This window comes from Cynocephalus volans, chromosome 6 (assembly GCF_027409185.1).
Source record: "Cynocephalus volans isolate mCynVol1 chromosome 6, mCynVol1.pri, whole genome shotgun sequence".
Taxonomy (NCBI): domain Eukaryota; kingdom Metazoa; phylum Chordata; class Mammalia; order Dermoptera; family Cynocephalidae; genus Cynocephalus; species Cynocephalus volans.
The window spans coordinates 67,940,502-67,965,384 of NC_084465.1; the positions used below are offsets into that span (position 1 = coordinate 67,940,502).

The 24,883-nt window shown below is 36.8% G+C and overlaps 1 protein-coding gene across 2 annotated transcripts in view; it reads left to right on the plus strand.

The window, feature by feature from the left end:
• Window positions 1–10,208: 10,208 nt before the first annotated feature.
• The window catches only part of CASD1 (CAS1 domain containing 1), a 46,683-nt gene continuing 32,008 nt past the window's right edge, over window positions 10,209–24,883 (plus strand). The window contains exons 1-3 of one of the 2 annotated variants that reach the window (XM_063099655.1): window positions 10,209–10,698; window positions 17,579–17,675; window positions 18,352–18,472. In XM_063099655.1, coding sequence (XP_062955725.1) covers window positions 10,566–10,698; window positions 17,579–17,675; window positions 18,352–18,472 — 351 coding nt within the window. In that variant the 5' untranslated portion in view covers window positions 10,209–10,565. Of the gene's footprint in view, window positions 10,699–17,578; window positions 17,676–18,351; window positions 18,473–24,883 lie in introns of those variants that run through there. The other variant, XM_063099656.1, reaches the window with a different exon arrangement.

Genomic DNA, 24,883 nt, shown 5'->3' on the forward strand with positions numbered 1-24,883 from the left:
AGCTGACACTAGGGCAGGATATAAGCCTGGTGGCACCTCACTCGGTGCTAACTCTTTTAAAGAGTGCTCCCACGCATTGGCTCGCCAATGTCCGCATCACTCAAATATCAAGCTTTGCTCTTAGATCAACCTCGAATAAAATTTCTTAGGACTACAGCTTTGAATCCAGCAACTCTCCTCCTGGATGACAACCCAGAGGAGCCTCTTCATGACTGCCTTAAAACCGCAGAAGCCCTCCAAGGACTCCAACCTCACCTGACAGATGTGCCCTGGATGGAACCTCATAAGGTGATGTTCACAGATGGAAGCAGCTTCATCGTTGATGGGATCAGGTATGCTGGGGCAACTGTAGTGATGCTGAAATGGGTCATTTGGGCACAAGCTCTAGACCGAGACATCTCTGCTCAAAAAGCTGAGCTTACAGCCTTAACATAGTCTTTAATATATGAAAAAGACAAAACTGTCAATATATGTACTGAGAGTAGATATGCCTTTGCTACAGCCCACATACACGGGGCTCTTTATAAGCAAAGATGATTGATAACATCAGGAGAAAAGGAAAAAAAACGAGGAAATTTTGGCTCTCCTGGAAGCTATCTGGTATCCTAAAAAGGTAGCCATCATACATTGCTGAGGACACCAAAAAGGTGACTCAATTAAAGCCCAAGGAAATGTTCTTGCTGATCAAGCAGCAAAGGAAGACACATTAAAACTAGTGCGGCCAACAAAGTCCATGGTGGTCATACCGGCACCACAATTGCCACCAGCCCCACACTATACAAAAGAAAAAATCATTCATGCAAAGGCACTGAGCACCTCAGATAATGATGCAGGATGGAAAGTTTTGCCAGATCAAAGGATCTACCTACCCAAAGCTCTAGGTAGACAATTAATAAAACAGCTTCACCAGGGGATGCACCTCGGAGCTACTAAGCTAATGGAATTGTTGCAGAAAAATTATTATGTTCATAATTTGGATAAACTAACAAAAAACTTTGTAAGACACTGTGAGGCCTGCTCCTAAATAAAACCTGGACAAAAGTCCGAAGTACCAGCAGGAACCAGAGCATGAGGATCCAGTCCCGAAGAACATTGGAAAATTGACTTCACTGAGGTAAAACCTGGACAATATGGGTACCGCTCTTTCTTGGTATTTGAAGACACCTTTTCAGGTTGGGTAGAGGATTTTCCTACAAAGTCTGAAACTGCTCAGATAACACTTAAAAAGTTATTACAGGAGATTGTTCCCAGATTCGGCCGGCCTATATCCTTGGGGTCTGACAATGCTCTGGCTTTTATAGCCCAAATTTCTCAATTATTAGCAAAAGCATTCAAGATAAATTGGAAGTTTCACTGTATTTGTAGGCCACAGAGTTCAGGACAGGTAGAACGGATGAATAGAACCTTAAAAGAAATTCTTACTAAACTAAAAGTAGAGACTGGTGAAAACTGGGTGAGTCTCCTTCCTTTTGCCCTACTATGGGCCAGATGTACCCCCTATGTAAAAGGAATCACTCCTTATGAAATAATGTTTGGAAAGCCACCTTCTCTGGTACCACGTCTCAGGGATAAAAAAACTTGCTAAAATCACTAATCACAACTTACTTCAGTCTCTCCAAGCCCTTCAACAGGTGCTGGGCCAAATTCATCATCAGGTTCAATAAGCCCACCCGCTGACGAAAAACCTGGTGCCGCATTCGCACCAGCCAGGGGACCTTGTTTGGGTTGCAGGAAAGAGCCATTGGCTGCATCACACCCCACTCAAACGGGCCTCCAAACTAGACTCATCAGACCCAGAATGACTCCAGGAAAGATGGACAGTCCAGCACTCACCAGAAGACCTGCTAAAGATAAGACTCTCTCGCTTGCCCCCTTGATTGCATTAATTGTCTTTCACTATGTAATGCATGTATTGGGGAACCCACATCAGCTTAAAAATTATACTTGGGAGTTAAGGGCTACTAACACAGAAAAACAAAATCTTCAAAAACTTAGCCACCAAATAAACATAAACCTAGGGAAATTTTTAAAAATCTGTCAATAAACTTTAAAAAATCCCTAAACTCTTTAGCCAAGGTGGTCCTACAAAATAGGCGAGGTCTGGATTTGCCATTCCTTAAAGAAGAGGGATTATATGTAGCTCTTGGTGAAGCTTGTTGTTTCTATACCAACCATTCAGGTGTCATTAGGAACAGCCTTGCCTTAGTCAGAAAACACATTAAAGAAAAAGAAGAGTCATATAATAACAACAATAATTGGTATAAGAGCTTCTTCTCTTGGTCAGCTTGGTTAACAACTTTAATAACAACAGTTTCAGGCCCCCTAGTCTTCTTCCTCCTCCTAGTCACTATTGGACCTTGCCTGGTCTCCCGCCTAATTAGTTACATCCAAGAATGGATGCGGTCAGTTAAACTCCCTGTCCTACATACCAGGTATAATAAATTAAGTACTAAAGAATCAATGATTTGATTCCTTCCTAAAGAGGAGTTGGAAATGAGATAAGGTGACCCCCACTTTCATAACATACGCAATTCACTTCTGTGAAACTGCTTGCTGTGTGAAAAGGTAGATTGATTAAGTTTAAATAGTGTTTGAATTGCTTAGAAAATGTTGTTGTTTGAAAATCTCCCTCAGTTCTTCGGCCCTCTTGATAGAAGTTAAATGCTAAATATTAGCCTGCACTTAGAGAAGTTTGAATTTTGTTTGCTGTTCCCCACTCAAGCTGCCCCTCAGCAATTAACTGACTTGTTTCAAATTCTGTTATCAGCTTGCACTAGGCCTCCCCCAACGCCCTCCTCATGCCAGGAGGGTATGTGTGTCTATGGGTGACTATATGATAACTATAAGTGTGTGACTATTTGATAATTTTAACTGTGTGACTAATGTAAAAATGTACCTTTTAAAAAAACCCCTAAACTTCAAGTCAGGGCTGCTGATCTCTTCCAAGACTTTCTTGGAGGGACAGTTGCCGGCCAGCCAATAAAGACCCCCTTTTAAATTCTCAATTGACTATTCTGGTTCCTTTTGCATGTGGCAGCCTCACAACAGACCTTGGAGGTTTTCTTTGTACATTAACGTATCTTTGAAATTTCCCATAAGACTCCTGGAAAATCATGAAGACTTATTCTTTTGTCTTATAAAAGTAGTGATGCCCAAAATAATGGTTTTCTTGACATATTTTCCCCTTAATTAGTTCAACACTTTTATAAGAATGATCAAAAGAATAGTCAAATTAAAGGATAAATTTTATAGATAAAATATTACTCATATATATGGTCCTGAGATTATAAACATTACAGAGACAATTGAATGGCCCTGGAGATTTGTCAGTGCTCTCACTGTCCATATTCTTACTCCCAGGAAAAACACTGATCTAATTCTTATTAAAAAATTACATATTTCACCCCAATAGGGAATTTTGCTATCTTCAATTTTGGTTACCCAGTAAATTAACCATCATCATTTATTCTCGTTAACAGAACATTGATGTTATCTTCCAATGCTTGCTCATGGGTTAAGATTTTTGCCTTCATCAAAGAAGGACAATCTCAGAATTTCATGGAAAGAACTATATCAGGTACTAATAATTGTTGATATTGTAAAGGAAATTTTATTACTCTAACATACACGATTTGCTTCTGTACTACTGCTTGCTTGTGACCGGGAACATAATTAGCGCCATTTTAAGTGCGTCAGCCATTTTAAGTAAGGCAGCTTCTAAGGGGTCATGTAGAGGATAAGCATAGTCAAGGCGGGCCCAGGCACGATAGATTCCAGGAAGGGAGTAACCACCAAAAGTACACCCAGTTCCAGGAAGGACTGACCAGTTCCTTATCTAGGGGCCATCAGGTCTGACCCAGAGGGGAAGATGATTAAGCAATACACTGTTCCTTGTTAGCGTGCCAACCCACCAAAAAGCTACCAATGATTTAAAGGTCGCCTCAGATGACCAATGAGCTATGTACAACTTATCCTGTTGCCAAAGTCTGTCTAAAAACCGTATAAAAAGCGCCTGTGTTATGGGCTCAGGGCCACTTCTGTCCTGAAATAAAAAAACCTCTTGCTTGATTGCAGCGATCTCTGTCTCCTGGTCTTTGCAAGATGAGCCTTCCCAACAAGTAAGATTCGCGCTTTCGGGCCAGTCTTACAATATTACAATGTATAGGTTAACGAGTAACAGCTTTGGAGCATAAAGATAACACTGCCTCATAACTGACCAATGTAGATAGAAACTGAGTGGGGATTTCCAGGACTCATTTTAGTACAGAAACAGAAAACTTCATGAAAGCAGCCTGATGACCTAAAGCCCAGAAGAACAAGGAATAAATACATAAAAGTAAATGAACTGATAACAGAAATTTATAGTTATTTGTTTGGAATACTGTAGACATTTATTTGTTTATTTTCTGATGACTGTGTGACATTGTCATACAAGCCCATACCTGGAGTCATATTTGAGAATAAATGATGTTTAATCAGATACAGAAAGCTCATCATCAAGGAGCAAGGTGTGAAAGCAATGTCTACAAATGTCACCCTCACAGGTGATAAGCAACATCACTTACCAGTGGCCAGACAGGAACCTCAGCATATTTGGAGACTTCAGATAGAAAAGAATTCACCAGAATCTATAAATAATAAAGGTGAGATCTTGGTAGACAGATTTAGGGCTTGATTTCCTAGTCTTGGGATAGAAGAAAAAATAAGAGGCTTTTAAATGATTAAATCCTATATTTTTAATGAAATTACCTGGCAGAACTTTTCAGCCTCTATAGTTGCTCAGTATTGAATGCTCAGAGAAGCATATGTGCTTAGTTAATACCTCTTGCCAAACTACATAAATAATCAGGTCAAGACATAATGAAACTAGCCTTCTGTGTGTATGTGCTCAAGAATTATCTCTACAGTTATTTATGATCAAAAGAGGGGACTGTTAATCAAAATTATTTAAAACCTGGAAATAAGGCAAAAAGGTGGATTGTAAAAAGATGGGACATTCAATGTCATACTGGGTTTTTTTTTTTTTTAAAGCAGGCTCAATCAAGGATTACTTAATTATCTGAAAGAATGTATCTGCATTTGACATGGATATTTTCTGTTAATTAAATATCCAGTCCCTATCAAATGTATATTTACTTGTGGATACAGACTGGTAGAGAGCAGATTTAAGAACACCTGCTTGCAAATTTACCAGTTACAATGAAGTTTGATGAAAGAAAGAGAATTTTTTATTGAGTGTCACCTGGGTGTCAAGAACTATACATTACTCACTTAGTCATAAAAACAACCTTGAGTGATAGGTGCTATTATCTTCTATTTACAAGTAAGAAAGTTGAAGTTCAACAGGTAAAATAATTTGCCACTTTATTTAGCTAGTAAATGGTAGAGCCAGGTGTCAAATTCCAAATGTTCTTTCAAAACCTACGCTCTTTTTACTACATTATTCTACCCCCGTAGTAAAACTTTTTCTAACAACCACAAAGTTATACCTGCCACTTCTGCAAAGGACTAAAATGATATATGTCACACACAAAAAATAAGCTAGTTAGAAAGTCAGAATTTCATGATGGGAAATGTAAGTATACGTTCTGAATGCATAGAGTGAAAGATCTATGAGTCATCTCTTGCAACTCACTAAGTGTTTAGTTGAAGATTGTTCTTTATCATCTAGCTAGATGGCAATCAGAATCATGTGAGACAAGGTATCCCTTAGGAAAAACTGGCTAAAGAATAAATCATTTAAAGTGCTTTACAGACATTACCTAATACATTTTCACACATCCCTGTGAGCTACACAGCCCTACACAAAAAGCAATCCTAATTTGTTTACAGACATTCAAAGGTGATATAGTGTAAAGTGGAAGGCCAAGATGCTGCTAACAGCATTAGACTTACCTGAGGCCTAGGGCAGTTTTGGCCATTTCAGCTGAAACACCACTAAGTTAATTAACCTCTTTTGTTTCCCTTAACCTGCTTAATGAAAATGTCAGTACCATTTGGACCACGAGGCTGTGAAACCAGGCAGGTCATTTAGAATTTTCTTCTCCCCTTCAAATTGTTCCACTCATCTGATCAACGGTTAGCATCCTTCACCTCAGAAACAATAGGAGATATTCATATTTACCTTCCCTAAGGGACATGGTGCCTTTTAAAAAGCAGTGAACTGTGAATTTCCAGCTAATGTAAACAAACTATTCTGCAGAAAAGAAAATTTGTCTCAGGCTTTGAGGAACACCCAGGGCAAATTAATTATTATACTATCATTTCTCCCTGCTCCCCCCACCCAATTTTTTTGTTTAAATTCATTGATGGAAAATGTTGATTTCACCTGAAAAACGCATGCATGCAACTTGGGAATGGAGTGGGAGATGTACATTTTGTATTTCTGTCCTCGGGAAAAAAGTATTAAGGGTGGTGGGGTAGGGCAAAGTTTTAGACATGAAAATTTAATATGTATTGTACTTTCTGGGTTTTAACTTGTAAACATATTTTAATTTAACAAGAATAAATGGAAGAAATATTGTAACAAGCTTTCCTAAACCTTTTCCTACTCCAGGCTCTCCATGTCAATAGTGGTCCCTGAAGCCTCCAGTTGCTCAAGCCAGAAACAGAAGTCACTCTTGATTTTTCCTGTCCCTCATCTCCCACGTACAATCAATCAGCAAGTTCTTTCAATTTTATTTCTAAATTTGTCTCCAGTCTGTCCATTTTTTTCCCCTCAGCTCCCCTGCTTTCCCCATTGCCTAAGCCATTAAAACACCTGAGACCACCAGGGTTGGGAGTGAAGTTTTCTCAAAAGTACGGAAATTTGATAATCGCTACAATTGGTAGCAGAAAAAAACGAGATAGAAGAGAAGCTAAAAAAATGAGAAAAACAAAACACTTGGGATAGGAAGATAATTTAAACAAAAAGAACCAGAGATCTAAGGTTGAACCTCAAGCACCTCCAGTATGAAGACAAATAAATAGGACACATGTGAATATAGAATGAATCCAGGACATATTCCATATAGTGAAGACTAATACATCACATATAAAACTCTTTCTCTTATACAACTTCCAAATGATTATTGAGAAGATTTCTGTATCATTTCTTATCAAGGTGAAAACTTCCTGATTAAAAAAAAAAACCAAAAAACCTAAAACCATACAATAAAATAATTGAATAAACATAAGAAATTCTAAAGTACTACTCAAGTAAGAGGAGATTGTGTGGTGTATTTAAGAAGGTGCTTTAAGCAATAATCAGCTACAATGTATATCGACAAAATAAAATTTAAAAAAATAAATAAATAAATAAAAATTTTAAAAAAAGAAGGTGCTTTAAGATAGGAAGCATTTGGCAGACAATGAAGAGGGATAAATTGAAAGTAGAAATAGGAAGGAAAATCTATGACTAAAATGATATTGATACACTTATGGTCACAAATGAAAGTGACTTTGGGAAATGGGAAGAGGAATTTTTCTTTGAGTCAGAAGGGAAGGAATAATATATGGTACCTTATTTTAAAGTAATATACCATTGAGAGAGCTCCTATCAGATGGTACCTTTCTTTGTGTTTTTGTTTGTTTGTTTTTCATCAGATTATTAGGAAGTGAGGTAACCTGCAGAGCATTAGTAAACTGGATAAAAATTCTGGATAGCTTAGGGGTAGGCAAATAAACATGGAGCCACCAACTTGCTAAACAGTGTTTAGCAAGAAATGACATCAGATTTGAGTTTAAGAAAGTTTCATCTAGTAAGAGGTATGACAGAACGACAATAGGACTGGATTTCTGAGCGAGACCTGAGGAAGATGAGTTAAAGGATAAGAAATGCAGGCAAGAAATTATGCCTTAACCAAGGCAACAACAAAGGAATAGAAAGGGTGCAACATATTTGAGAGTTACTTAGAGTGGTGCAAGGATGACTCAAACACTTGCTTGAATAACTGGGTTGATGGTGAAAAGATGAGGCATACAAGTCAAAAGCAGATGAAAGAAGGGAAGGAAGATGAGGAATTTGTTTTTGAAATAAGTATTAGGTACCTGAGAGATATCCTAGTACAGAGATAGAGAGATCCAATATGCAGATAGTTCTGTAGTATAGAGATGAAGAGATACATATGAACTGATATAATCCGGTGTGTGTGTGTGTGTGTGCTGTGTGTGTGTGTTGTGTGTCTGTGTATGCAGAAAGTAATCGATTCCATGGGAGTGGTGAGACCACTAAGTTATGGATAAGTGATCCTAACATCACTTAGAAATAGCCAAAAGTAGGCTGACAACAGACCCTTGGTTGATACTATTATTTAAAGCAGGGATGGAAAAAGGGTCTAGAGAGGAAAGAGGAAAACTTGATGGATTGATACCAAATAAGGAAGAATGGTCAACAGTGTCGGATACTACAAAATGGTCCAGGAAGATAAGAAATCTAAACTTTCCCCTGGATTTAACAAGAAGTCATTCCACACAGTTTTGGTGAAGAACAATGATGTGTCCTGAGGAGAGGATGGGAACTGAGCAAGTGAAGACCACAAGTCAACACTACCCTTTCTAGATGTTTGTCAGAGGAGGCAAGAGATGGAGAGGCAAACATGCAGTAACATAGAGTCCATGGATGTTTTCCATTAAAAAGAGAAGTTCGTTGGAAGAAGGCAAACAGCCAGGAGAGAGAGTTTAAAGAAGACGCAGAGAGAGGATGACTTACGTGGGGAAAACTGATGGGGGTATCAACACCCCCAAGAAAGGGGGCAGGAAGAGATTCAGAGCAGAGGTAGAAGGATTCGCTTTAAACTGGAGGAAAGGAAAAAGATTCACAAGCTATTTGCAATATTTCAGAAAGCCTTCTGGAAATTACGATTAAATAAAATGTCAAGTTTCTTTACTTTTGGCAGGCATTAAATCAACCCTGTGGGCTAACACTGGTTATTGAATGCTGATCAGAAATTCTAATTTGCTGTTGATGACTTCATAGACATGTCTAGGATGTGATTGTTAGCAGAGTTATTTATCTGGTTTTTCAACTGATTTAATTCTTCCAGCATGTGATCAACCCAGAAGAATGACAGCCAAAATTAAGCGACCAAATGCAGGGAACAGTGCCTAAGCGTTTGTACACTTATTTAACTTTATTGCTTATTAGCATTACATCCATGACAGTGATATATGTGATTTCATTTAAGTGACAAAATCTTTCAAGATATGAGGTCCATGGATGAAAATATAATAAAAAGAGTCCTTGGATGAAAAGAATGGGAATGACTCGACAAGATCTCTACAGTCCCTTCATATCTAACATTCTATAATTTTAAGAGAGGCCAAGCACAAGTTCGGGAATGTCTAAACTGGGAAAGTTGTAAAGAATACTTGACAACACCCCAACTAACCAATGATGCATTCTAAACAAGGGAAGTAGAACAGCAAGCAATGTAAATAACCATTCTCATCTGGAAGGAAGCACAAGAAAGACCAATAAAAAAAAGAAAAGAAAAGAAAAGAAAAGAAAAATAGGGCGAGAGTAGGGATAACAAGCGCTTTACAAAGAAAAGGGAGTGCTTGCTTTGCTGATAATGACAAAACACCGACCAACTTTAGGAGCAGGGATAATTATCATAAGCACACTTTTTGTTGTTGTTGTTGTTGTTGTTGTTGTTTTAAGTTTGGGGGTATCCACCTAGCCAACCTTTGTATAAATACAATGAGAATCAGGTTCTTTTCTCATCAACGCCTACACTAAGGCTCATTTTGTACCTGCCACTCTGTACTTTGGTGTTTCTTCGTCCAGTGGAACTGGGCAAAATGAGGACATGAAAAGGGGAAAAAAAGTTTTAAAGTTTCAAGAGAAATAAGCCAAGGCAGTGAGTTAAGTGTTACAACTGGTCTTACTCGCGGGTTGGGTGCTAGGACTACCGGCAATTTCAAGCCCTGGCCAGCACCTGGAGGCAGCCAGACTGACAAGACAGGTCACGGGTAGCCTGACAATAAGCCCCTGTGTCGTTGGGGTGGCCTTTGTAACCCGCTGGGCGGGTTCAGGGAGTAGAAAGGGAGTGTTGGGGGATGTGTACTTTTCTTCCCGGAACTGTAGCTGTATTGCCCCAACCTGGGCTCAGGTAGCGGCCAGTAAACCAGGAGATAGCCCCAGGGCTCGCGCCCGGGCCAGGCTAGAACCCACCCCCCCCATGTCTCTATCGCCGCCGCCGCCGCCCGCTGGCGCCCGTGACCCGGTGACCCCGGAGAGCCGGCTGGAGGCCGTGACCCCGGAGCAACGGGCATCCGGACCCCCTTCCCAGGCGCAGCCGCTATTAAGGCAGGAGGCTAAAGAGGAGGAGGAGGAAGGGGAGGAGACAGGCGTCCAGGGCGCCTGGGGAACCCGCACGGCGGAGCAGCGGCGGCGGGGCTTGGGGGAGGCCGCCGAAGCGGCCGCGGCCGACGAGGGACAGACGGAGGCCGAGGCAGCGGGGTCAGGCACCCCGGCGGGAGGCGCGGGTGGCGGCCGCGGGGGCTGGCGGCGGCATCCCCAGTGCTGCCCCTGTGCGGCGCCCCTTCCCCGCTCCGCCGCGCACTGTTGTCATGGAGGAACCAAGATGGCGGCTCTGGCCTACAACCTCGGCAAGCGGGAGATCAACCACTACTTCAGCGTGAGGAGCGCCAAGGTGCTGGCGCTGGTGGCCGTGCTGCTGCTCGCAGCGTGCCACGTCGCTTCCCGCCGCTACCGAGGTGAGCGGGCCCTCCCCCTTGCCCGGGACGGCCGGGGGGAGGCGGCGACTGGAGGCCGACCCCCTCGCCAACACACGCCCACGCTCCCGCGGACTCCCGCCGGCGGGGGAGGCGGTGCCCCCAGGTGTCCACGGCGGCGGGCGGGCGCCCCAGGCCCAGTGGGCGGACCCCAGTGCGGGCCCCACTGGACGAGGGCCCGTGCTTCTACCCCCACAACCCACACCCCGAGCAGCCGGCGCTGGGGTCGGGGTCGCCAACCCCGGTCTGGCCCAGGGGCTACCGAGATCCGGCTCCTGTGCGAGGTGGCCCGAGGGGGACGCGCCAGGCCCGGGGCTTGCTTGTAGGACGTGGGACAGGCTGCCCTCGGGGGCAGCTCGGGACGCGTGACCGTGAAGGCCTCCTGCAAGGGGCACCTCTGCCAAGAGAGGGGTCACAGAGTGTGCTTCTTAGGGGTCCGGCTCTTTAGCCTTTGTTTAGCTCGGCCTCTGCCCTGCAATAGCAGGGCCGAGCTGTTGGACAGCGGCAAAGGCTGCCCCATTTTCCTTTGCCAAAAGGGCGACAGCTGGCAAAAGATGCCTGTGGTCAAATGGAGGGGGTGCCACCCAGCCTTTGTGATTGAGAGACGTTTAAAAGGTTTGGGTTGAACGCTTTTGGCAAAGTAAAGGCGCTGGGGCAGATTTTTGGAAAGAAGTTATGGGTTGACAGGAGTAGAGGTGGGCGTGAAAGCCAAGTTGTAAGCAGTTTGAAAGCAGGCCTTCTCTATGGGTTTTGAAACTGGTGTTAAGGGGAAAAGGAAATATGATCTTATTTCAGAACAAATTATCTTACAGTTGAAGGGAAATTTACTCGTCCTTGTTGATTTATTTTTTGTGTGTGTTGTGTGTAAAAATGTCACTAGGAGAGAGGCTGATAGGCAGGAGGAAATTAATAATGATAGGATATTTTATTTTGGGCTATTAGTACTATCAAAGCCATTATCTGGATAGCTCTTGGTGACTGCGAGCTTAATTAGTCAAGATGTAATGTGTAGTAGACAGGTGCACATTAACGCTGTGTCCATTTAACTTTGTGTTCATAACTGTGTGTCCATACCCACTTTGGCAAAATATCCAATAAACGGAGTACTGGAATCTGAGCTGTCTTCTCCTCCCAGAAGATCTTTCAAAGTGTAGAGCATTTTGATCAATTTTGCTGCTTTGTTTCCTCCAACTCTTGAAGATTAAAAATTTTATACTCTAATATCATACTGGATGAACAGCTTTTAATATAAATATACTAAATTGATATAGAGATTCTTTATACTTTTTTGGCCTCTTCTGCAGCCCCCTTCAGATCACAGCCATATGACCTGGCAGAACTTTGGTTCATTTGCAGTCCCTGTAATAGAAGTTCAACACTTCTTTCATGTGCAGAATAAAACTAGTAATGTTGATACATTGATTTATGTTAATTTTGTGGAAATATTTCTTTTAACTACTATTAATCATTTTATGCTAATTTGGATAAGATGACAGTAATCTTACTCAAGTTTCTGCATGTGATGGTAGTAGAGATAAATTTTGTAACTGCTGTGCTATTGTCCTAAAGGTAAACATCTAGTTTACCACTCCCTTTTTAAAATTGTGCTTTTTATTTTTAATTGGAATACTATCTTTTATATTTAGATTATATATTTCATCTTATCAAGATCTGTCATCAGCAGGGAGAGTAGAATGTCAGATGGGACCTTATGAGTCAGTGAAGCAATCTGGGATTGTTTGTAAAGCCTCCTCCAGAAGCAGAGTCATCAGTTTCCGTAGGTACTTCAGTGCCTTAAGTGTGAAGCAGTACACCTGGTGTGTGTACTTGCCCAGACTGAATGTCAAGAACTTGAGCCAAAGACTATTTGGAAAAAATAAACACCTTACCAGGAACATTTTAGCCATCCTCATGCTTTGGCAGTGTCAAACTAAGTCAGGTACAATGCCCTTTACAAAAATAACCATACACTTCAATTACATCATAAATCTTTAAAATAAGAAAGGACCTTATTATATTAGATGAGGGGGTTTAGGCTGATATTGAGATTGGGAATGTGTGGGTATGAGTGTGCCTCAGGCAAGGGAGAGTAAATGCTGTTTGAATACACATTCAGTATCTCTTGCTTTACAAACTACAGAAAGTAAAAGAATTGCACACTACAGAAAGTAAAGCTTGGCAAATACTGTGTGCTAACAATGGGCACTTATATGCCAGGCACTCCTACTGAGGGTTTTACATGTTTTAACTAATTTTGTTTTTACAACCATTCTATGAAGTAGATACAATTACCATATTTCATTTCCCCTTTCCCCATTTTTAACATCTCTGTAATCAGGATGAGTCTTCAAAACTTTGATTGTATGTCAAAGTTCAATGGGTGACATTTTTTCGTACCATGACATAAAATAATGATGTGTTTTATAATCAGTGGTCTTAAATGCAGTTAATTACAGTATTATTTACATTTTAAAGATGAGGCATGAGAGGTTAAGCAATTGCTTAATGATACACAACTAGTCAGTGACTGAGCTAGGGTTTAGAACCCAGTTATACCTTTATGTCATAGTCTGCCTTTCTCAGAGCTTCTTAGATGGTGGGGATGTACAGAAAATGGAGTGAGAAAGCATTTTCCAGGGAGGCATGGGTTAAACAATTTAGAACCACTAATTCAACCTTGAAGTACCAGCCAAGAGTTTTCCTATTCTTTTTCCAGTCAGGAGGTAATTTTCTTAAACTTACATGTGTGAAACTTTAAAATCTGACCCCAGCGTACTTTTTGTTATAGGTGTTTTTCCTTATTCTTCCTGAATTCCAGGTACAGTCTAAACATGCTTTTGCCTTTTTACACATCTCACAGATATCTGATTTTCTCTGCCTGCAGTGACCTCTCTCCCCTTGAAAGAAAGTACAGGTTTTTCCTTCAAGGCCTGGTTCAGATGTTACCACTACAGAATCAGGAATTAGGAATTCAGTTCTGCCACAGCAACTTGCACATACTTATCGTGTTGTATTGTGGTAATTGGTATCTGCCTCCTCCACATGAACTGTGAGCTTCCAAGACTATCTTATTCATCTTTAAACCGTCAGAACCTAACACACAATAGGAACGCCATAAATAACTATTGGATAAATAGATTTTCAAAGTCCTTATTTCCTTCTGTTTTCCTCCCTGCATTTGATTCTTTTGTGGCTTTAATTGAATTTTATGTTTTAATTTCAATTTTAGAAAGTAGATTTTTTTTGCAATATTATTATTTTCTTGTAACATAGTGGAATGACATTTTTAAAATATTCTCAATAATATTTTTTCTAAATTTTATCAATTTCTAACATAACTGAGTCACAAAATGACCATTAATAATGTGATTACAGATTAAAAACATCATTTCTGTGCTAAGAAGCCAATATCTGTAGTCTTTAGATAGTTCCAATCTGGATAAATTTTAATTTTTAAATTGATAAAGTTAACTTACTTCAAATGCCTTAATTCTGTTGAAATCAAATTCCTTTCTGTCACTGAGCTTATTAAATGCCAATGTTTAATATTGCATGTTTTGGAGAAAAGTAAATTGAAAACTTCAGAAATTAAAGCAAGAAAGAAGCTCTAGATTTTTTAGACTTTTCTTTACTGAAAAGATCCTGATATATATGACACCACTTGTAATGAGACACATAGCTTGTCTAAAGAAAAACTTAAATGGTGATTTTTCAGCACAGACTAAAGTATAAAATGCTGAATTATAGGCAAACAAAATATTCTGCAGACCATATTGTAAACTTTATGATTTGACATTTTCATGGCTGGTAGTAGGAAACACACAGCTTTAGTAGGCCAATTCAGTCTAAAGGTGAAATGTGCCAAAGGTATTCTTTTCAAATGAAAATATGTTATGGTTTATTTATGACATCAGATGTTTTCTTTAGTTGTTAGATTTGTTTTTCAGCTAGTTTTTGTTTGTTTGTTTGTTTGCTTGCTTGCATTTTGTCTTTTCTTTTAAATATCTTTCTATTATAGAAAAATCATGCATGCAAATCTGAGGCTGTAGATTGCCATACCATATATTTATATTTAAATAACGGAATAAAGAGGAAGACAGCCATTTATGCAGGTAATCTTACCACTGGAGATAGCTGAAGTAGATAATTCTATCCCTTTAGTTTCTATGTTATTGTGTTCCTAGCTTGATTTAACTGAGCACTTGGCAACTTTCATCTCACCACTGGTTATGTTAAGAAGCTATCAGAATTATATTAGGCAATTGAAAACAATGACTGGGGTTTTGTTTCGTTTTTGGTAAGTTTAGAAAGGAAAATATGTGCCAGCAGATATTTACATGTAGTTTGTATATATCATAAAAATGTGGTACATTATCTTAGCATCTAGATTCACATTTAGTGATTTGATCCAAAAAATGTTTCCTTCCCAAGAAAAGAGAACTTGTTTTAGAATGTGGAATTTTGGGGCCAGCCCCGTGGCTCACTCTGGAGGGTGCAGTGCTGATAGAGCTGATGCTGCGGGTTCGGATCCTATATAGGAATGGCCGGTGCATTCACTGGCTGAGCATGATGCTGACAACACCAAGTCAAGGGTTACGATCCCCTTACTGGTCAAAAAAAAAAAAAAAAGAATATGGAATTTTGTGGAGTTTTCTAGATCAGGTTAATTTATTTTTAATTAGATTATAATAGTTTTTATTACTACTATTTTTTTTGTTGACAAATATTAAAAAGCCACTCTCCTTTGACTTTTTGGTTATCTAGTTAGCAATTCTTTTACTTCTCTAACAATTTTTTATATTAGATTACCTGTCTTAAAATAACTGGTATAGTTTCTGTCTTCTGATTGGACCCTAACTACTGATACCTCACTGTTATGACTATTAATTTTAGATACAAGGCTTGTAAGAAACAAAACAAAACAAAAAAACGTTTGCATTATGAAATATATTAAGAAGAGTTATCATCAGCTAGCATTCATTAGATTAACAAATTAAGAATTTCTTCCCTGGAAAGACCACTAGTCTCTAAAATACTGTGCTTACAATGCCTTTTGGTTAGTGATAACTTCAGATCCATTTTGCTGTGGGGTTTTGCTAGTATGAATTCATCAGATTAGAACGTTGTTTCGCATTAGCTGAACTACTGAAAAACATGGTTATGAGTAGTAGTACTGAGGAGGAAAAGAAGAACTTTGCATTTTAAACACATTTTCTGCTGTAGAGAAGAGACTTTTTTGTTTAAAGATTTTGATATGGCACTTCTATCTCCACAAAATCTTATATTGATAACCATGTAAATGCATAACAAATAACATAGTACTGGACACTGAAGATTGATCAAGGTGTGTTTCTATTTGGGCTTTTATTAAAAAACAAAAATCAAATAATCAAAAAAAAAGGAAGAAAATCCCCACAGAATTAATAACCAGTTATTTGCAACTTATACCTTTTTAAAAAAGTAAATGTATTACTAACTTTTAACTTGGTTTAATAGATGTGTTTAAAGAAGTAGAAATGCTATAAATACGGAATTTTTATCCTAATATTAAATATTTACTCGATTTTTAATGGGGTTTTACGATACGATCATTATAGAAGAATGCTGCAGGAGGTTTGTTTTTAGGAAAATAACTTAATTGTGTGTTCTTACAGTTTTTTCTTTACTTATCCTTGGTTATTTATGTAGCTTAATTTTGTTTTTTTAGCACTAGAATTAGTTTTTAATAATTGGAAAGAATTAAGAAGTAGTTATTTATAGCTTACTTAGAAACAGGTTATTAAAAATTTTTGAAATACAGACAAATCTGCTCAGGCTACATATATAATTACTAAAATTTAATAACTGATATCCTTCTTTCCTTATCCAGTTTTCCACCTACAAGGTAATGCAGCATTTTCACTTTTCCTACCTGTTTTATTTTAGAATTTGTGACACTGGAGCAACAACTCTTTCAGTATTTGTACATACCTGTCTTGCATTTGTACCTCCTTTTGTCTGTATTTTGTCCAGATAAATGAATAACTGAGTTGAGGAAAGAGGTGTGTTCTTCTACTTTAAATATGTTTGGGTCTCTATGTTTCCACCCTGGATGGCTCAATACCATTTTTGTTCTGTAGTATTCTTCGAAGCCTGACCTTAACTAATCGTAAAACAAATATAGCTTGTTGTTGACCGTTAATAAAGAACTAGAGATTAGATTAAATAATACTTATATTTTATAATCCCACAGTTAATATAAACATCTCATTTTTTCCTTCATCCTTTTGACATACTTGAGCTTTTTTAATGCCTCCAAACCCTTTTTAACCCATTTGGTCGTATTTATTTAGCTAACGTACAATAAAATGGCCAAAGGAAGTCTTGGTGTACATGGGACTGAGGGGTTTTCTAGTACGGAACTTTCTGTTTAAAACCAGGTTTTTAGACATGCTAATGTACTATGTATTATAATAGTCCAATAAGAAGTAATTTCTAAAGTCTTCTCTTTTATCCTTTAAACTTTTATTTCCCAACTAGAAATAGAAGTGATAAACAGACATAAAGGCTAGTCTGAAGTTGAGGTGATGTCCCTAGAAAGAAAACCTGAAGCAGAAGGAATTGCCAAAGCAGTGAATGTAGGATTTAGGAGTTAGGAGTCTCTCTCACAGGGTAAAGTATAAACCATTAGTGGCTCTTATCCTCTTGAATATTAATGTATTAATATACACCATGCTTCTCATAAATGAGTGATATGCACCTGGAAGGTATAGTGAAGCATAGAGAACTGTGTTCTCTGATCTCAAGGATCTTTAATGGATTCGCACCAACATATAACAATTTTAACTATTGTTTACAACACTGTTGTGTTTAACTCCTATAGGCAATGATTCATGTGAATACCTTCTCTCAAGTGGCAGATTTCTTGGAGAGAGAGTTTGGCAACCTCACAGTTGTATGATGCATAAATACAAAATTAGGTAAGATTGATTTCTTTATTTTGTTGTTTGCTTTCTTTTCTAGGATGGGTCTTATATTTAGTTGTTAGGGCTTAGTGAAACAAAGAGAGTGCTTTTCTCCTGAATATGGTGGTAGAGACTTGCTGACTGAGGGTAAAAGTGGGCTGATTCCAAATGAAGATTTCTGCCCTACAGCTTCAGGCAAAGGGCTTTGGCCTCCTTGCTTGATCTCAGGTGAGACATAACCAGGCCCAAGGCAATAGCCCTTTTTTATTTTGGCTGTGTTTTATTTATTTTTTCAAAATATTTTAACATTTATTTATACAGTATATTGTTTCAATACACGCATGTACTACACAATGATTAACTTAGGGTAGATAGCATAGCTTAGTACCCATTAGTCCCACAAAGGACTCTTGCTCTGTGACTTGGATACCTACCTTATATAGTTATTCTGAGGATTAAGAGATAATGGATATAAAGCACTTAATATAGTTATCATAAACATCTAATGAATCAGTCTGTTATCATTAGGGAGTTAGCTGATCATACATACATGGGTTTGTAAGTTAAACAAACCTGGCCACCTGCTTCTAAAGCAACATAACCATGTGCAACTTTCATTATAAGCCATGTCTTTGAAATGCCAATATGCTGATTTTACTTATTTTAATTAAAGTTTCTTTGTTGATTTCAGTGAAGCAAAGAACTGCCTTGTAGATAAACATATTGCATTTATTGGAGATTCCAGAATTCGTCAGTTGTTTTATTCTTTTGTAAAAATAATTAATCCCCAATTCAAAGAAGAAGGAAATAAGGTAAAACTTGTCTATTCCTTTCTCCAGGGTGTTGTTTTAGAAATCAACCAACTGAATAATTGTGGTAGGAATATGCCTCTCCAGATTAACAATAGGGACTGTAAAAGTTTTATTTTGATTTTGGGAAAGGTAGGGGGAAAAGGGGTGATTTGTATAGTGGGGAACATAAGAAAAGGAAGTGGTTGGTAAGATATTGGCAAGTTTTTTATTAACTTAAACTTTTAGTTTTCAAAAATAAATTCTTACCATGAAAAAACTTTTAAAAAATTTTTTGAAAAAAGACAGAGGAAATATCCCTTATCCTCCTGTAGATATTTTGCCATATTTCTTCTGTCTGTTTTTTTTAAGACATACTTGTAATCTTTTAGCATGTGCAATTTTACATCTTGCTTTTTCCCCCACCATTTATCATAATTCACCATATTATCATATAATCAACTTAAGGAGCTTCTTAATGGCAACATATTATTGAGTGGATGTAATGTAATTTTATATAATCTTTCCCCTTTTTTCAGATTTCTGTAGTTTTCTAATTTTTTTTTGTAATAAAGGACATTTTTCATTACTTCTTTGTGTGAAAACTTTGCTTTTTAAGTTATTTCCTTAAGATGGAATCTCTGTAATGCAAATATTAGGTTAAAGAATATAAATATTTTTAAAATTATTGATTATATTGCTAAATTATTTCAATTTGCACTCTAGCAATATATGTTGGGGCCTAATTTTCTGCAACCTTTCTGGCACTGGGCAATCATGCTGTAAATCAAAAGAATGCCATACATTTCTGCTATTTTGACAGAAAATTTCTCATTTAAAAAATATATCTTTCTTTGAAAACTAACAAGGATTAATATCTTTCTATATATTATTTAGTTTATTTCTTGGTGAATTATCATATCCTTCTGTTTATATATTTTTAAGTGATCTAGAGTTCTGATCTCTCTCTTCAAACAGCGTATGGTCAGGAGTGGGGAATGGCAAGGGGAGAAAAGTGGAGGACAAGAAAGTTCAGAATTGTAGGTGGAGTAACTCATGAATTTGTGATGAAAATCTGCCTGTACACATCAACTTGCCCTGTTGTGGGAGTTGAAAAATTAGGGGCTTCACAGCTAAGTAGCTATTCACATAGTGGTGATGATGGGAGGTCCTTAAATTCTTAGGAACTATTCTTTGTGAGAATAATGGAAAACAATAAAGTCAACTTTTCATTTCATTTGGTATCAATAAATGTATTTTCCATTTGTATCTATACACACAAAATTACACAGAAGAGTTGACTATTTAATAGCATGAAATTATCATAATTTAAAGTAAAAAAACTTTAGTAAACTTGTAAAAAGTAGAGAGATTTCTGATTTCATAGAAATGGTTTTAATATTTCTGGGCTTAGAATCGTTTGACTTTCTGAAAATTGGAATAATGGATTTAGCAACAATTAGCTGAAAAAAGTTGTAATGGTTTTACAGCCAGAAGTAGATACAATATGGTACATTGTTTCTGAGCCCTAGTTATAACATTTAGGTTTACAGTTTTTATTTTCTATAGGTGCCCAGTTATCCCAAAATTATCAAACAAAATACATTTTAATTTATACGTATTCAAAAAAGAAATGAGTAAAGATAGTGTGTCCTAGTCTTAAAGAGAGTTATTTTTATAAGAAAATATTTAGTTCAAACTTCTAGTGGAACATTTGCCAAATTATATTTTATATATTCTCTTGTCTCTGCACACCTCAAGGACACAGATTGCGTATCATTTTTTTTTTCTTTAAATATATTTCTTGTGCCTAGTACTGTCTGGCATATTGTAAAAGTGCATTAAGTTTTTTAAGGAATAGGAGTGTTGAAGATAATTCTTTGTTTGAATTTAATTTGTATTCTGTATCAAGGCAAATTTTTTTAAAAAGAGTCTAGAGCTAGATTTTTTTTTTTTTTTTCCAAATTGTACTTAGTAGAAGACTAGTTCTTTGAGAAGCTCTTGTCAAATGAATTTGGGAAGAGCTGAATATCCTATCTCCCTCTTAGATGATTTTAATTTAGGCTAGGATATTAAAAACTTGAGAAGTTTTGCAGTAAAGAAACCAATTTTTGGTTGCTTCCAGCCCTACGGCAGGCTAGATATACTGGGGGCCTCTTCTCCTTCAAACCAACAAGATTCTAGATTTTAAAAAATACTCTTGACGTTATTTTTTGACTTTGAGGAAATAGGAGACACTCCTCAAAAAAGAAACTATGAGACAAAACCAGAGATGAGAGCAATGATGATAGGCAAGCAGTAGAGTTTTGGGTTCCCCTGAAGGCAGATGCCAATAGCTGTAATTCCCTGGATGTAGAAAACTAAGCTTTGGGCCAGTGTATCTCTGAACAGCAACACTGGAAGCCAGAGGACAGTAGAATAATAGCTTTAAAGTTCTTAGAGAAAGTAATTTTCAACCTAGAATTGTATACATAGCATTAAAATTTCTCTATTCTTGAAATATAGGATATTTTAGATATACAAAAACTATGAGGGTTTACTACCAAATAGACTTATACTGAAGGAGTTTCTAAAGGAAAAACATCAGGATGGAGAGAAATATTCAGAAAAAAATGGTCAAAAATATAAGAAACAGTGATTAAAGAAAACAGTGAACATGTTTGTAAATCTAAATAGTGTATGTATAAAATAGTAATGTCTTTTTCACTTAGTGAAAATATGTTTTTCCAAAGCATGCATGGAACATTTTTTGACCATATATTATATCATTAAGTCAGTCCCAACAATATCAGAGAGTTGGTATCATTCTTTCTCTATTACATAGGTTGCTTTATATTCCAAACTTAAAAATTTCTGATAAAAATTCTAGAAGCTTACAGTAAATGTTCTTAATAGTGAAATGTTAGACAGATTTTCATTAAAATCAGAAAAAAGACAAGATTGTTTATTATTGCTGCTTCTATTCAGCATTATATTAGAAGTTCTAGCTGAAGAAAATTTAAAGATGTAAGGATTAGGAAGGAATAAACTCAGGAGTCCATATACAATTCTCTACAAAGAAAATCCCAGAGAATCTATAGAAAATTTACTAGAAGTAACAAAGATTTTTAACAAGGTCACTGATTATAAGATGAATGTATAAAAATTAATGACACTATCTCAATAAAGCTGTTAAAAATTAATTGCATATCTATATGCCAGCAATGTAGAGTTCAAAAAAGTTTTTAAAATATACCATGTGCAATATTAACAAAAATTATATGTTACATAGAAATAAACCTAGCAAATGTGGAAGATCTTTATATAAGACTTTATTGAAAGTTTAAAATGACATAATTAAATGGAAGAAATATACTATATCCCTGGATGGGAAGACTCAACATTGTAAAGATGTGAGCTATTTCCAAATTGATCTGTAGGTTCAATGTAATTCCAATAAAATCCTAATAGGATTTTTTATGGAACTTTAGCAATTGATTCTACATTTTATGTGGAAGGGCAGTGGACCAAGACTAGCCATGACAAATCTGAAGAACAAGGTGGAAAGGACTTCTTCTACAATATTAAGGTTTATTTTGACTCTGTAGTAATTAAGACAGTGTGGTATTGGTGTAAAGTTAAACAAAGAAGCCAGTGAAATAGAATATAGAGCTCTAAAACTGACATATGCATATACAAAGACTTAATAAGTAACATATGCCACTGAAGATCCTTGGGAAAAGGAAGTTTTATTCAATTAATGGTGCTGAGGCAACTGGTTATGTGCATGGAAAAATTGAAGTTGGATCCCTACCTCACACCATCAATTAAAAAAATTCTAGATGAGTTTAGACTGAAATGTGGAAGTCAAAACTTTGAAACCTTTAGGGAAAAAAATGTAGGAGAATATCTTCATTACCTCAAGATAGAAGAAAGTCTTTTACATAAGAACCAAAAAGCATTAACCATAAAATAAAAGATGAATAAATTCACATACCTTATGATTAAGAGTATGTGCTCATTGACAGATACTTTTTAAAAGAGAAGCTACAAACTGAGAGAAGATATTTGCAACATATATCCAAGAAATAAAATGAACTACAAATTAATTTTTAAAAAGACAACCCAATAGACGAAAAAGAAAAGGAGGGAGGAGGTGTTAAGCATGACCAAGCATTTCAGAAGTGCAAGCATGAATCCTGATGTAAATCTGAAAGATGTTTAATGTCATTAGTAATCAGGGAAATATGAATTAGAACCACATGCGAGATGCCATTTTATACCTAGACTAATGCCAGAAATTAAATCTGACAATGGCAAAAAAATATGAAATCTTTTTGTAAATACAAAAACATGTATTAGAGAGGCTCTGTATCAATAGATGTCTTATAAACTGCTGCAAAGAGTGCAAATTGTTACAAACACTTCAGAAAATAATTTGCATCATCGTGTGAGGGTGAATATTTGTGTAGTCTGTGGACCTATGGAACTATTATTAAACTGTTATTAAGTGATATGTACAGGAAGGTAACCATCAGTGCTGTTTATAATCTAGATTGTGGTGTTTTGTATCAACTAATGTAGGCTCTACAAAAATAATAAATATAATATTTGATATATATTGATATGATAAATTGATTGATATATATACATTTTTGAAGGCCAAGGAATGTTTTAGATCAAATGAGGCTAAAGAGACAGGACAGCTAAATGTAATACCTGATTTTAATGGATTCTAGATTAAAATATAGGAGGTATAGAGAGGACGTTAGTGGGAAATTGGGGAAATTTGAATATGGGCTATATATTAAATTACATAATATTTTATCAATGTCACATTTCTTAGGTGGGATTATAGTATTGTGGTTAGGTAGGAGAATGTTCATGTTCTTAGGAGATATATGCTTAAGTATTTAAGGGTGAAATGTTACATCTGCAATTTACTTTTACATAGTTCAGCAAAAGAGAAAAACTATGTATATGTGTGTGTAGAGAGAGGGAGAGAGATGAAGCTGGCATAGAAAATGTTAATGATTGGTAAAGGGTTTTGGGTGTTCATTTAATTCTGTCAACTTTGCCATAAGTTTGACATTTTTCAAAATTAAAAACTGGAGAGAAAGCCAACAATGCTAAACAATATATCATTTAAAGATGCATATATATATATATATATATGTGATAAAAACTATACAGTAAAAAAACAAGCAACATATAAACACAAAATTCAAGGTAGTGGTTTTTTGGGAGGGTGAAGCAGGGAGTTAAGACAGGGAGGGGACCACATAGGTCATTTACTGTGTTGGTAATGCTCTGATTTGTGTCATGGATTCATGAGTATTTATTTTTTACTATGCTTTATGACTTTCATATTTGTGACATGTATTTTTAAATGTTACCTTCAGATACTAAAGAAATTGAGTTGAATTAATTAAGCTATACTAAAGGAAGGAAAAAGTTCTTTGTTATATCTCTGAGGATGAATTTTTTAAAAGATTGGGGGTGAGGTAAGAGGAGGAGAACACCTGTGTGATTTTTGTTTGACCTAGTAGTTCCCAGACTTATTTGATCAAGGAAACTCTTTTCATTTAACATACCTTAAAGTTATGTTGAATTAATGTTCCAAAGATTCCTTTCAGGAAATGATACTTTAGGAGGACCAGCAAGAATCTAAAAAGTTAGCCTGTTGATAAAAGCAAACTTTAGTTTATTGAGATTTAAATGTAAATACTATGTTAAATTAATGAAAACTCTTCATTAGTTTTAGGAACAGAATTAGCTTCTCTTTATTGACCACCCTTTCCCCTACCCTCCCCCTGCAGGAATTCTGACTCTGAGAAGATTTCCATTCTTTATATGGAACTCTTGGTTATAAAAAGTGTAGTCTCCAAATTTTAATTTTTTCTGTAAATGAACTATTTATCTATTGTCTTTAAAGTGAAACCTACAGTAATCTAGAATCATATACATATGTCCATTCCTGTACAGTCTGGGCCTGTGCTAATATACAGATGAGAATGGATTAGATGTTGCTGCCACAACAAACTACTACAATCCTAACAAAACAGAAATTTAGCCTGGAAGTGACTTATGTCACATCTAGCTGCATTGCATTGGCTCTAATCATGTGGCCCTGCCTAATTGGAAGAGACTCAGGAAACGTAGGGAAGCAGTCTCTGCCATAGAAAGTAATACTAGGACTAAATTAGAATCCTGGCAAGCTTGGCAAAAAGATAATTTACACAGGCATGTTCATGTATTTGCTTGTTTGTAATTGAGGTTTTATCTTTGAACTACATCTTAGATGTTGAAAGTCACATATAAACAATTTATCTAGTGTCACTTATTTTATCGTATTCTATGTAGGGTTTTTCCACTTCAGGTTGACTGTATAATTGAGGTTTGGTGCATAAAAACAAACCAGCAAAAGCAGCTAAAAGGGGAATTATTTATATATAT